Here is a 14,560-nt window from a genome sequence, read left to right as displayed (position 1 = left end):
GGGCCAGATTGGCCTATGGGCCATAGTTTGCTGACCCCCGTCGTCTGGTCTAAGCTTTTTTACATGGCGACTGGCTTCCCCAAAGAGAAAAGCAGACGGTGCTAGGCTCCTTTAGAACTCTGCCCAGAACTGGCACAGTGTCACTTGTGTCACCTTCTGTTGCTTAAAGCAAGTCACAGAAAAAGTACAGATTCAAGGGGAGGAGAAATAGACTCTGGCTCTTGATGGGAGTGGCGGCAGCACCTACAGAGTTAGAGGGCCTGTTGGTGGCCATCTTGGCAGAGAGACCCCACACAATCCATAGCTTGGCCCATGGAAATCTTTGCTCTAGACCAGAGGTTGCAAACTCATGTCCCTAGGGGCCAGGAAGTGAGTATAAGTGAGTCACATGGGCCAGATGGAAGACTGGCAGTGAGGTCTGCAGTGAACTGCTGAACACATTCACTACAGAGGGGCAGCATCACTCAACCACAGCTCAGCATCACCAGACGGGAATGTGGGATGATGTTGCCTGGTCCTCCAGTATTTTAGGAGAACCCTCAAATCCCACCCTTTCTTTTGAATGGAATTTCCTGATTTTTCAATATTGGCAGAAAATTCAAATTTAAGTGCTGCAGGCCTGGGGTCCCTGGGTGGCTCAGTTGGTTAAGCGTCTGATCATGACTTGGCTCAGGTCATGATCTTGCGGTTCGTGAGTTCGAGCTCTGAGTCTGACTCTGTGCTGACAGGTCAGAGCCTGGAGCCTGCTTTGGATTCTGTGTCTCCCTCTCTTTCTGCCCCTCCCCTGCTCACACTCTGTCTCTCTCAAAAATGAAATAAACTTAAAAAAATATATAAATAATGCCGCAGGCCAAACAAAACATGTCTGTGGGCTAGATACAGTCTGCCAGTTTGAAACTGTTGGTCTAGGTCATGAATAAATTCAGCTTCAGGGTGGGCACTTCGTTCACACTACTTTAGATTGTTCAAGTAAATTAAAGAAGCTGCAGTTATATTAGCAAACCTCTGGGCGCACTTGAAAGATGTAGCAATCATTGTGTCCTATTGTAGAGACATGGAAACACGTCAGAACCAGCAGGGTCCGGAGTAAATGTTCCCGTGAGCCTCAGACTGTTAAGAAGGAGGGGCCTTTTCTTACTAATGGCACGCTCGTGAAGGTTTTCTTCCCAGGCACTGGTGAAAGAAGCCCACAATAATGGAATTGTACAAGTGATAACTTAATGACTCTCCATTGATATCGCTTTAAAGAATGAAGCCACAGAATTGTGCTGTTAGCGTGTGTCGTGAGCAGTTAGAGTTGGTGGCTTGTAATTTACTCTGTGTGGATGTTATTGATCAAAGCTTTTCATTATTGACAGTGTCTCCATCTGCTGTTTGCTGTTTTTAGGGGAAACCACCCTTTCTGACTCAACAGCAGATGTCTCCTCTTTCCCGAGAAGGGATATTAGATGCCCTCTTCGTTCTCTTTGAAGAATGCAGTCAGCCTGCTCTGATGAAGATTAAGCACGTGAGCAACTTTGTCCGCAAATGTAAGTTTGGAGAGGTTTTTCTGGAAAAGTGTTCTGGGAGAGAAAACTGCAAAAATGCCCGAGGCAGAATGAGTTAGTGGTTGGTGGTAGTGAGTAGGAACTCTGCTCTGAGGAAGGCAGACTCAGTTTTAAGGTCAGTTTCCACCTGTTGCATTTGGGAGAACAGATAAGTCAGGTCTCCTGGTTGCAAGTGACAGAAACTCAACTCACACTAGCTTAGGCCAAAAAAGTGAATTTATGGCTCATGAAACTGAGCTCATGAAGCCCATCCAGGGATGGGTCAAACTTTAGGCATGGCTGGATCCAGGTACGTGAGTTAGTCCTCTGACTCCATCCTTTTTTTTTTTTTTTTTTTAAATTTTTATTTATTTTTGAGACAGAGACAGAGCATGGATGGGGGAGGGTCAGAGAGAGGGAGACACAGAATCCGAAGCAGGCTCCAGGCTCCGACCTGTCAGCACAGAGCCCGACGTGGGGCTCGAACTCACGAACTGCGAGATCATGACCCGAGCTGAAGTCGGACGCTTAACCGACGGAGCCACCCAGGCACCCCACTGGCTCCATCCTTATACCCACTCAGGGCTGATAATCCTGCAGCATAGCAGGCACAGTATTTAATTTTAATAAATTGCACTTATTTTCATTAACTTAATTTAAATTTAGTTTGAAACAAGAAAACTATGAACAAAATAATTATAGTGATTTTGGGTTATATTTATCCTTTTGTCAGTGGTATCATAAAATATAATTTTTGACTTTTTTTAATGTTTATTTATTTTTGAGAGAGAGAGAGATAGTGAGTGAGCGTGAGCAGGGGGAGGGGCAGAGAGAGAGAGGGAGACACAATCCGAAGCAGGCTCCAGGCTCCAAGCTGTCAGCACAGAGCCTGATGCGGGGCTCGAACCCATAAACAGTGAGATCATGACCTGAGCCGAAGTTGGAGGCTTAACCAACTGAACCACTCAGGCGCCCCCTGATTTTTTTTTTTTTTTTTTTTTTTTTAATGGAGGAAGAGGCTGATGAAGGCAGTTGTATCTAGAGCCTATGAAAGTCATAAATCGGCCTTGGCCACACCCTGTTCATGTCTTCCTCAATGTGGGCGAGTGGGCTGCTGGTGTCCCAGTTTTGTATTTTATTACTTTACATCAGTGTTTTTTGGCCATTGGTGGTTTTGCACCCCCTACCCCCCCACCCTGGACACTTGGCAATGTTTGGGAGACATTTTCGGTTGTCACAACTTGCAAGGAAGGGTGCTCCTGGCATCTAGTGGGTGAAGCCAGAGATAATGCTGACCTTCCTGCAATGACAGAATAGCATAGAATTATCTGGCCCAAAATTTCAGTAGTCCTGAGTTTGAGAAACCCTCCCTTATGCGACTTTGCTGTGTAACCATGCACCTTGAACTATAGTGGTCTGAAACCATAATCGTTGTATTACCCCTCATGAATCTGTGGGTTGAGGATGTTTCCACTCCATGTGACTTGGGCTAAGATTGCAGGCACCCAGGACTCTCCTGGTCTGGAAAGTCCAAGATGGCCTGCACAGTGTCTGGTATGTTGCCTAGAAGGCTGGACTCGGCTGGGACTCTGGGATGATGGGGCCTTTCCCTGTCTCTGTGAAGTCTCCAGGCCTCTTGCTCTCCAAGTGGCTTCCCTGTGTGGTCTCTCCATCAAGGGTTAGCCAACTACAGCCTGGGATCCCTGTTTTGTAAAGCAAGTTTTACTGGAAGGTATTGGCCAGGCCCATTTGTTCACGTACTGCCTGTGGCTGCTGTCACACTACAAGGCCTTTGAGTAGTGGTGACTGAGACCATATGGCTTACAGAGCCTTAAATATTTATTCTCTGGCCCTTAAAGGAAAGCTTGCTGACCTCTGATCTACATGGTCTCTCTAGTCGAGATGTCGACTTCTTACATGGTAGCTCAGGGCTTTCAAAAGCACCAAGGTGGAAACTGCCGGGACTTCTTAGGGCTTAGGTGTGGAAGGGACATAAGATCTCTTTCGCTGCATTGTCTTGTTTGAAGTGAGTCGTGGGGCTGCCCAGATTCCATGTGCCAGGGAGTCTAGGCATAAGGGCGTGAGTTCTAGGAGGTGTGTGTATGATTCGTTGGCACCATCTTTGGAGATGGTTACCACACCTTATGCAATATTTATTTTCCACTCTCTATATTAATAGGATCCCCAGGAAAGATTTTAACTGGTTCTGTTCTGGGTCATCTGTCTACCCCGTGACCAGGGGCCGGGCCAGGATGTCAAGTGTTATGGGCCTCATCTGGGTGCCTAGGGGTTCAGGGCACTGCAATTACCAGGGTCTCATGGAATAGGGGATGTGGAAGTGCCCAAAGGAGCTGAGAGTTTTGAGTAGATAAAATTAGTGTATGTCCACTTGTCTTTTCTGTTTCCTTATCTGCAAAATGGGGAAAATGCATATCCAATAAGGCTGTGTGGGGCTTGAATGAGTTAGTGCACAGATTAGGCTTACGTTGCCTGGCACACAGGAGATAATAAATGTTACCCAGTAATGGTAGCCACCAGCCTCCATGTATATTTAATATATTGTAGGTCTTTAACTTTGAAATGTACTTGGGTACTATTCATTATTCCATATTTATTTGAATAAACTCCCACCTTATTTTCTTGAATATTTAAATCCTCAAATAGGGAGTGGGAGGGGAAGGGAAATTATGAGACAGACTAATTTATCAAGCCATCTACCGGCTCCTTCATTAGTCTTGAGTCTGCCCTCTGGTTACTTTAAAGTAGTGGATCTTCTAGACTCATTCAGTAATCAGGGGGCTTAGGCTTAGTGAAATGTAGATTTTTCTAATAGAATTCTCTTGCAAGGAACTGTTTCATATTTTTGAAGAGGCTTCCTGGAGAGTACGGCTGAGAGGCTGTGATTGGAAAAGGGTGATTACATTAGTATGTCTGGTTCCCCTGCCCCTCCCCCCCCCCCAACCTCTTTTTAAGTTTGTTTTGGAATCTAAGTGTTCTTACATGGGTAGAAGGGCCCAAAAGTTGCTACTGCATGAGAGACTGTTGCTACTCTATGCTACTGCATGGAGACCGTTGGAGGAAATGAGACAGCGGGTATGGCCCTGAAGTGGTATCCCTAGCTGGAGCCAGAGTAGGACAGGGAACCCACATCTGGGAACCCAGGGAAGAGATTTTTGTTTCTTAATTACTGTTCTATTCCCAGTGCCTAAAACAGTGTCTGGCACGTGATAGATGTTCAGTAAATATTGGTCGAATGATTGTATTGCCGAGTGAACAAAGTTAAGGGGCAAAATTGTAAGTATTGTATTGTAGAATCTGTGTAAAAAATAAACTGATATTAAAACATGAATAGGGGGTTCCTGGGTGGCTCGGTTGGGCGTCTCACTTCGGCTCAGGTCATGATCTCACGGTTCGTGGGCTTGAGTCCTGTGTCAGGCTCTGCCCTGGCAGTGTGGAGCCTGCTTGGGATTCTCTCTCTCTCTCTCTCTCTCTCTCTCACTCTCTCTCTCTCTGCCCCTCCCCCGCTTGTGTGTGCGTGTGTATAAACTTAAAAAAATAAAACATGAATAACAAAGTGTTGATAATTGTTGACATTGGACTATTCTTGGTGGTTTGACGGTAGCTTTAATCCCATACTCTTTTCAGCTACATTTACTGTAGGCAAAAGCTTCTGTATGTTAACAACTGTAGTATGTATGGGTGAGTTATAACTATAAGAAATTTTTTTTCCAATTTTAAACATAATACAAAGTTAAATATATAAAAGGTCCAAATGATAAAAAAATTAAATAAACAGCTCTAACTGGCTGAGCCATCGAAGCACCCCATGTTTATTTAATTATATGAGCTCTTGATTTTGGCTCAGGTCACCATCCAGGGTCGTGGGATCGAGCCCTACATTGGGCTGAGCTTGGAACCTGCTTGGGATTCTCTTTCTCTCTCTCTCTCTCTCTCTCTCTCCCTCCCTCCCTCCCTCTCTCCCCCCCTCCCCCCCCGCCCCCTCTCCCCTACTCTTGCACTCTCTTCCTTTTTCTCTGTATAATAAATTAAAAATAAAAATAAATAAAAGGTCAAAATGAGAGAATATCCCTCAAAATCTTATCTAAGATAACTGCTGTTAACAGTTTGGTGCATAGTGTTGCAATTTTTTTTTGTCCTTATAAAATATTTATTATGGACATTTTGAAGTGGGTCTTAAGGTAAAGAGAATAATGTAATGAGCTCTTGCGTACCAGTCAACAAGCAGTTATCAACCCTTTGCGTGTATGTTCTAACATTACTTTTGTTTAATTTTACACAAAGTGGATCATATGTATGTAATATTTTGCTACTAGCTTTGCTCACTTAGCATTATATTTACTCAACAAATATTTACGGAGCACTTGCTGTGTGCCAGGTTCCGTTTCAGGTACTGTGTTCACAGTAGTGATCAGCACTGACAAAAATTCCTGCCCTTAAAGAATATGTAATATATTCTAGTGGAGATTGAGCTACCTCATGTGCCTAATATGGTTTTATGTGGGTGGGACTTTTAGGTCGATTCCACTTCCCTGCTGATGGACCTTTAGGTCATTTCTGATTATTTTTCTGTTACAGGCAGTGCTCATGATGAATATCTTCCTGTCTATTTCGAGCACATCTGCTAACGTTTCTGTGAAGGACAAATTCCTAGAAATTGAAATGTTGAATGACTGAGTTTCAGAAAAGGAAGCGATACACTGTGCTGTATTGGCTTTTGCCCCTGGGTCCAAATGTTTATCTGACAAGGTCACGCTTTGACTGCCTTTTCATTACCATGCTTTGGGTCTTCATTTCCACCTCAATATTCGGTACTTAAATGCTGTAACTAACAGTGTGCAGGGCTGAAGTGTGATGTGGTTTTGGAATCTCAGAAGCTGCTGGCATGGAGGGAAATTGTGAATCGTCTTTTTTTTTTAATAGTCATAGACTTGAGTTTAGTATCTCAATCATTCACCTTAATAATTCAAAGCCTTTGGAAAAAGACCTAAAATTTGGTAAGGTTTCTCAGAATTCTGAGTATCCTTGTGGTTCTGTCTATAGCGGTTTATTTACTTGTGTGACTGAAATGCCTGGAGGTTACAGCGATGGATCCAGAGTTGAGTTGGACAAATGCAGTAAGCAACTTAGGGACCCAAGGCCTAACAGAGAATTGGGAGAGGCTGGCTTCATGCGCAAGCAGTAATAAAATCAGGTTCAACCCAGGAAGTTGCAAGCCAGCATATTTGGCGAATTGTAATTCAAAACTCAAATACTTGATCTGAAAGAAACTTGGAAAAATGGCAGGGAAGAGAGACAGGGCTTGGCACAGGGATGGCAGGGCAGAAGGAAGATATTGTGCAGCGTTCAGTCTTGCTTCTGCATGAATTCTCCACAAAGGTGCTCCAGATTTATTTTTCTCAATGGTTATGATGAATTTATTCGGATGTGCCGACCACGCTTGCCTGATTCCTCCAGGGACCAAAGGGAAATGCTTTCAGGATGACTGGCTGAAGAGACAGGTGGGAAGGCACTCAGTGCAGTGGAGTTCATCGTGTGTACCTTTGATCCAAGTGAATGCGACTCCACCCACACAACAAAGAAAGGAGGTGGATACCAATTAAAATTGTATTGGCTAATTTATCAATATTCTGCTCAATGACTATAGGTAATGAAATGACTTTTCCCCTTGTTGGATTAATTTCCTCCTATTGTGTGAATAACTTGCCGAGCGTAGCTCTAGAATGTAGCTCCCAAGTTTATTTGGTGCCCAGCCATGGAAAGGGCAACCTGCTCTAATGCCTGGAGGGCTTCAGTGTCTGTCTGGGATATCAAGAGTCTCTTGGTCTCATCATGGCACCTTTCTGAGGGATTCTCCAGAATAATTTTGATTCCGTGTTCCTCTTGTCTTCCTTTGGAGCATAACCCCTATATTTGATGCAGCTTCTCTGTAATGTGCAGGATAGAATTTTTTAGTCAGCTACAGCTGTTCCACTTCCCTCTTTCAGATCCTTAGAGAGTCATTGCATATCCAGTGATGTCCCAGCTTACTGTTCTTAGAGTGTCAGTAAATATACTGTAGATTCCAAATCTGCCATCCATTTAATCCATACTTCATACATTCAGGATCTCCACCTGTTATGGACTGAATGTTTGTGTGCCCCTGAAAATTCATATGATGATGAAGTCATGAAGGTGGGGCCTCTGTGATGGAATTGTTGTCCTTAGAAGAAGAAAAAGAGAGACGAGGGTTCTGTCTCTCTCCATCTTGTGAGGATATAGTGAGGAGATGGCTGTCTGTAAGCCAGGAAGTGGGTTCCCACTAGGAACTCGGTCTGCCAGCACTTTGATCTTGGACTTCCCAGCCTCCAGAACCGTAAGAGATAAATGCCTGTTGTTTAAGCCACCTCATCTATGGTATTTTGTTACAGCAGCCTGAGCAGACTAAGATACTGACTGAGAGATTGCACTTGAAAAAGGAGTACGACCATAGGCAAAGAAACAGATAGTTGCAAACCCTTCCAGGTGTGTGACCTGTCAGTGCTGCAGAGCAAATGTCCAGGGCTCCGTTTTCTTTTTCTTTTTGGTAGCACTGCTCCATGTTAAGGGAAAGGAGGTATTACTGACAATCCGAAAGAGATGGGTTTGTGGGATAACACTGCGCAGTAGCACTAGAATGGGATAAGCGGGAGGTCAGCTCTAAAGTCGACTGAGCTGGGAATCGTGTTGCTTACGTCACATTATGAACCAGTCTAAATGCTGATAAGCGTGTTTGACCAAACGCTGCCCTGTGGCCTTCAGAGAGGAAGAAGAAAAGCCTGATTTGTGTTCTCCTCCTATTTTCTGAGTCTACAGGATTCAAATCGTAGCTACCATGGAAACTGCTTTGGAATTTCTGGAGCCCTTAATTTTAAACTTAACATATAAAAACACTTTTGTGCTGATTTTATAATTATTCATGACGGATGGGAAAGTGACTAAAATGTCTTTTGACAGCGAGGGAACACATAGGAACACTTTTTTCCTTTCTTTCTTTTTTTTTTTTTTTTTGTGCTTTCATAAAGATGCGTGTATTGGAAAGTGCTTCACTCACCTGGGAGTAACTCTTACATCTCTTGCAGATTCCGACACCATCGCTGAGTTACAGGAGCTCCAGCCTTCAGCAAAAGACTTTGAAGTCCGAAGTCTCGTGGGCTGTGGTCACTTTGCTGAAGTGCAGGTGGTAAGAGAGCGAGCAACTGGCGACGTCTATGCCATGAAGGTCATGAAGAAGACGGCCTTGTTGGCCCAAGAGCAGGTAGGAGCATTTTCACACCACACCCTTTCCCCTTCCTGTACCAGGATGTTCACTGCAGAGGCAATCATCTGCTGAATTGACATCTGGGATTGAGCAAGATTTCCTCGGCGACTCTTTGGTTAATTACAGTTGCAGAAAGAGCTCTCCCGTTCTCAGCTTTTCTTGAACTGATACTGACTCATTTTGAGGGCTCACAAGTTTCCCGCGATTGCTTTATTGTGTTTCTATAGTTGTATTTTATTCAGAATCACCGTGGCCTTTTAACTAATGAATTTAAGATGACCCTTTATGACCGTCAGCTGGCAGTTTCGACATGTGCACATTGTGGGGTTAGTCAGGCAGCATATGGTTGTGTGCACATTTTCTACACTTGTGTTGTGGGCATATGTGTTTGATTTTAAAACAGGCCTTTGAAGAAATTAAATAAAATTGTCCTGTGGCGAGAGTGTTGCTTGTTTGAGAGCAGGTAAGAACTTCTTTTTTATGGTCATGGTGTTTTTCTTTCTTTTAAACAAGGCTGCTGCTCCAGACATATCGATTCATTTGCTGAGTTTCTAGAGAGACTGCCATCAGCCTTGGCGTTCAGAGCAATTTATTAGTTACAGACGTCCGAGCACACATCATGTGTCTGATAATGTACCCGGCTCCGTGGGAAGCCGGTGAAAGGAATTGAAGCTCCATGGCCATTAGTTGCAGGGTTTTAAAAACAACTTTGGAAAGTGGAGAAAAAATGCAAATGTATAAAGCAGGCGCTTAGCTGCTAAACATCACAGAAGGGAGAGCAGTTAGCAAATTCACCAGCTGGGGAGTGAGGAGAGATGTGAGTGAGCCAGGGACGGTTAGGGGAGGTTCACACTGCTGAGAGCGAATGCAGGTTCTGGGCGGAGAGACGTGACAGGAGTGTGGCAGGTGGAAGTGTATGTGTGACGTTCTGGAGGTTTGAGTACTAGAATGCTGTACAGATGTGTGTGTGTGTGTGTGTGTGTGTGTGTGTGTGTGTGCGTGTTTCCTTAGTGGTTTAGAACAGATGGGACTAGGAAATGGGGAGAAATGAGACATTTGGGTGGGGAGAGGGTAATTGGTGGGAAATCTGATGAACCTTTTTTTATTGTGGCAAAATATACATAACATAAAATTTACTGTTTAAAATTTTTTTTTAATTTTTTTTTTATTTTTGAGAGAGAGAGACAGAGCGCAAGTGGGGGAAGGGCAGAGAGAGAGGGAGACACAGAATCTGAAGCCGGCTCCAGGCTCTGAGCTGTCAGCACAGATGCGGGGATCAAACTCCTGAGTCATGAGATCATGAGCGGAACCAAAGTTGGGCACTTAACTGACTGAGCCACCCAGGTGCCCCTAAAATTAGGGTTGTAACTATTTAATTAGGGTTGTAATTAATTATTTAATTATTTAATTAGGGTTGTTTTAATCCTTCTTAGGGTACAATTCACTGGCCTTAAGTGCATTTACCAATGTTGTGCAACCATAGCCACTATTTCTAGAATTTTCTCATCCTCCCAAACAGAAACTCTGTACCTATTAAATGTTAACTCCTCATTCCCCCAAGAACTGTTTGGAATGGCAGCTCACTTTGTGAGGCAGCTGGGGATCATTTACACTTTTGGAAGGAGGAGGTTGGGATCAGAGTCTGAGGACTCAGTGGCTTTGCGTGGCCTCCAGTCAAAGAAGCAGCGGAGGGCAGGAAGCTGTTTGTCAGAGTCCGAGAATGATGTAGCCTGTGTTTAGCAGTGAAATGGGAGGTACTTCACAGGAAGGAGAAATGACAGGACGTTGCCGATCATTTGGAAGGGAGGAATGGGAGGTGTTCACTTAACCTCCCAGTATCTAAGCAGCCACCTATCCTCGGTACAAACTTACTGAGCACCTGTTGTGTGTGGTGTGCTCCTGGGTCCTTGAGGGGAGGCATGAAGTGTAGCCCTGACCTTGCAACGCTTCTGTTTTAGGTGGGAAGTAGTGCATGTAAAAAGAAAACAATCTAATATACTGCACTGCAGGCAAGCGACAGAGATGTGCAGATAGGGTGCCTTCCTTCCGGTGAATGACTCACGATGACCCTGTGTGAGGTGTGGGCTGGGGGATTTTAAAAATAATACACATCCAGGAACTAATAAAAGCTACCCAACCATTCCTTAAGAGGGTGAATAAAAGAAGAGTCTTTAATTGAGCCATGGCAAGGCTTCCTAATTTAAGGGCATGAGAAGAGAAAAACCAGCACAGGGTGTGAATGAAAGGAAATGCCAGAGAAGGAGGTAGAGAGAGGCGACATCCTGTAAGCAAGACCTATCACCTAGGAGAGGCCAGCACACCTGTTCAGGGCTCTGTGAGAACCAGAAGAGTCCTCAGAGACCATTTATTTTATTTAAAAAAAATAAAAATAATTTTTTAATGTTTATTTTTTAGAGAGACAGAGTGCAAGTGGGGGAGGGGCAGAGAGAAGGAGATACAGAATCTGAAGCAAGCTCTGGGCTGTCAGCACAGAGTCTGATGGGGGGCTCGAACTCACAAACCGTGAGATCATCACCTGAGCCAAAGTCAGATGCTTAACTGACTGAGCCACCCAGGCGCCTGAGACTGTTTATTTTAATGGGGGCTTCAGGGGTCAGATGAGGAGCCAGTGGTGAGCAAATGAAGATGTAGGCTTCTCAGTTCAGCCAACCTTCACTGAACACCTTTTATGTGCCAGGAAAGAAGGACCACAGATCAGGTGCAGGAGATTACAGAAGTTGGGTTGTTTCCGGAATGTGTTCCATATAGCACTGGTGGTATGCAAGATGATTTTAGGTAGTACATGGACAAAACTATTTTGAGGTGTTTAGTAGTCTAATATTAACTAGCGTGTTAAAACCTGGGAGTTTTATAGATGTTAAAATAAATGGAAGAAGGCATATTTAAAGTTAAATTATTACTACTTATTTGAAGTTTTATTTATTTTGAGAGAGCAAGAGTGGGAGAGGGGCAGAGAGCGAGGGAGAGAGAGAATCAAACAGGCTGCATTCTGTCAGCACAGAGCCCAATGTAGGGCTTGATCTCACGAACTATGAGACCATGTCCTGTGCCAAAACCAAGAGTCGGACGCTTAACTGAGCTACCCAGGTGCCCCTAAAGTTAAATAATTTTTATTTTGAAATAGTCACAGATTTATAGAAAAGTTGCAAGCACAGTGTATCAGCCAGGATTCTATAATATATAAAAATATGCACATTAAATATATATACATATACACATTGAATATCCATACATACACGTGTATGGATGACTTAATCAATTGTAAGGACTGTAAAGTCTGAAATCTGTAGGGGAGGCCAATAAGCTGGAAACTCTTGCACAAGAACTGATAATGCAAACTTGAGGCAGAATTTCTTCTTTATCAAGGAAGCCTCACTTTTGTTCTTTCATATGATTGGCTGAGACCCACCCAGGAAGGATCATCTCCTTTACTAAAGTCAACTGATTGTAGATGTTGACTTGTTAACCATATCTACAAAATATCTTCACAGCAATGCTTAAGATTAGCTGGGTGCTATAGCCTAGCTAAGTTGACATGTAAAACTATCACAAACTATGAACAACTTTTTTCTTCCTGAGCCATTTGAAAACATGTTGCCAGTGGTGCCCCGTTACCTCCAAATACTTCAGTGTGCATTTCCTACAAGAAGGACGCTCTCCTGTGAACCACAATACAGCCATCACTATTGGAAAAGACACAATGCTACATTACTGCCATCTAATCCTAAGACCCCGTTCATGGTCCACCAACTGTTTCATGGTCTTTTAGAGCAAAAGGGTCAAGCTCAGGATCACACATAACATTTAGTTGTCCTGTCTTTTTAGTCTTTTTCAGTCTGGACCAGCTTCTCAGTTTTCCCTGGACTCTCATGACCTTGGCCATTCTGAAGATTACAGGCCAGTTATTTTGTAAACATACAGATATGTTTAATGTTGCTCAGGTTCATTCAGGTTATAGATCTTTGGCAAGAATATCACAGACAAGATGCTCTGTTCTTCTCATTGAGTCCCACCGGGTGACCCCATTTCAGTTTGTCACATTCATGTCGATGTTCACTTAGGTATCGGCCGTGCTTCTCCACTGTAGGGTCACCCCTTTCTTCTTCGTCATTACAGGAGTATTCTGTAGGGAGGTGCTTTCAGACTGTGGAAATACCCGATCCTCATAAAACTTTCAGGTTCTTAATTTATAGCTGTATGGACTTGCATCTTCCTGTTTAAGTCAATGAATTAGAAGCCATTCCTGTCATTATGTATTTTTATACTCAAATCATCCTCTAAGCTGGGCCATGAGAATCTCTTCAGGTTGATTTCTGTGTCTTTTGACGCATCCCCATCTTTGAGTTACTGTCTTGCTTTCTGGTGCAAGATGTTAAAGCTCTTGTGCTTTTACCTTGCCTGCCCCACCCTTGCAATCAGACCTTTCTCAAAGGGTGCCTGTTCCTTTTAGTGTAAAATGGTATTTAGAAACCAAGATCCGGGTACTAGGTGTCCTTATTGCTGTTGGAGTGTCACTGCTTCCAGATCCCTTTCAGTGAGCAGAGCTAGAGAATAGAAATTCAGGTATTTAATATAGCTACTTGCGTGCGCGCGCGCACACACACACACACATTTATTTCTCTATTTCTCCATCTCTGTATATTGAAAAACCATGTGTTCATACCAATATGTCCAGGTCCAGTCCAACTTCCCTGAGTGTATTCTAGTGTTCACCCTTTCTGTGTTTGTAGCTCCCTTCTCTGATATCACCCATAATATTTTAGCTTATTTTATGCATCTGTGTGTATCCAGCCTACTGTCTTTGCTGCCACTCTTCTCATTGGTAGGCTTAGATGCCCCGTTCCAGGCTATCGCTGCATGTGGATGCCTTCCTCACCCTATTTGGGCCTTTGATACCTGATATTGGACTGCCTCCCCCCCCCCCCCCCCCCCGCCCCCACACGTAGTTGCCGCCCTCCTCACCCTGCTTGGGCCTGGCACCGTGTTCTGGGCCACTGTGTCCCACTCTCCCTACTACCTGTTATGGATGCTTACCTTGTTCTGTTCCACCTAATGGATTTAGGACTGAATTATTCAGGGAGAGAAGGTGAAGAAGAAAAAGAGGGAGATATTTAGATTCAAAAGAAGTGAGTTGCTTTAAGGACAAAAGTAAATAATTGAACAGATAATGCACAGATCTGGCAAAAATCATGAGCAAAGTAGACGAATGAATGAAATTTGTGGAGTGCTGGGCTAAGGGATGGTTTTTCTTTTCTTAAACTAGAGACATCAGTTTAGGCTTAAAGAGAGAGGTTGGGACATTCACCCCTCCCCCAACACTTTGTTCTTTATATTATAATTGTCTAAAGGGTTTCTTTTCCCCCTAGGTTTCATTTTTTGAGGAAGAACGGAACATATTATCTCAGAGCACAAGCCCTTGGATTCCCCAGTTACAGTACGCCTTTCAGGACAAAAATAACCTTTATCTGGTGAGTCTTTTCATCCATCTCTCTGGAATTAGTCCAATGCTGATACTCAGATATCATAGACATAGAATTGGATGTGTTTCTTGTCCATATGGTCTGTTGAGTTGCTGTCCTGACTTTAAGGTGTCTCCCTGTTCTCCTTGTCCTAAAGATGAAGGGCTATCCCATTTTGAAACAGCCCCATTTGTTGTTGAGTATTGTAGCTGTGGCTTAAAGGGCAATAATGAGAAATCATTTATTTGGAAATAGTC

At 43.7% G+C, this 14,560-nt stretch overlaps 1 protein-coding gene across 9 annotated transcripts in view; it reads left to right on the top strand.

Annotated features, from left to right (window-relative positions):
- The window catches only part of CIT (citron rho-interacting serine/threonine kinase), a 186,884-nt gene that overhangs the window by 27,343 nt on the left and 144,981 nt on the right, over positions 1–14,560 (top strand). For all 9 annotated transcript variants that reach the window (XM_047826634.1, XM_047826641.1, XM_047826640.1 and 6 more), the window contains 3 exons: positions 1,388–1,529; positions 8,645–8,820; positions 14,211–14,312. In XM_047826634.1, coding sequence (XP_047682590.1) covers positions 1,388–1,529; positions 8,645–8,820; positions 14,211–14,312 — 420 coding nt within the window. The remainder of the gene's footprint in view (positions 1–1,387; positions 1,530–8,644; positions 8,821–14,210; positions 14,313–14,560) is intronic.

Source organism: Prionailurus viverrinus, chromosome D3 (genome assembly GCF_022837055.1).
Source record: "Prionailurus viverrinus isolate Anna chromosome D3, UM_Priviv_1.0, whole genome shotgun sequence".
Lineage (NCBI taxonomy): Eukaryota > Metazoa > Chordata > Mammalia > Carnivora > Felidae > Prionailurus > Prionailurus viverrinus.
The sequence above is the reverse complement of the archived record's forward strand: the minus strand, read 5'-3'. Positions and strand labels throughout refer to the sequence as shown.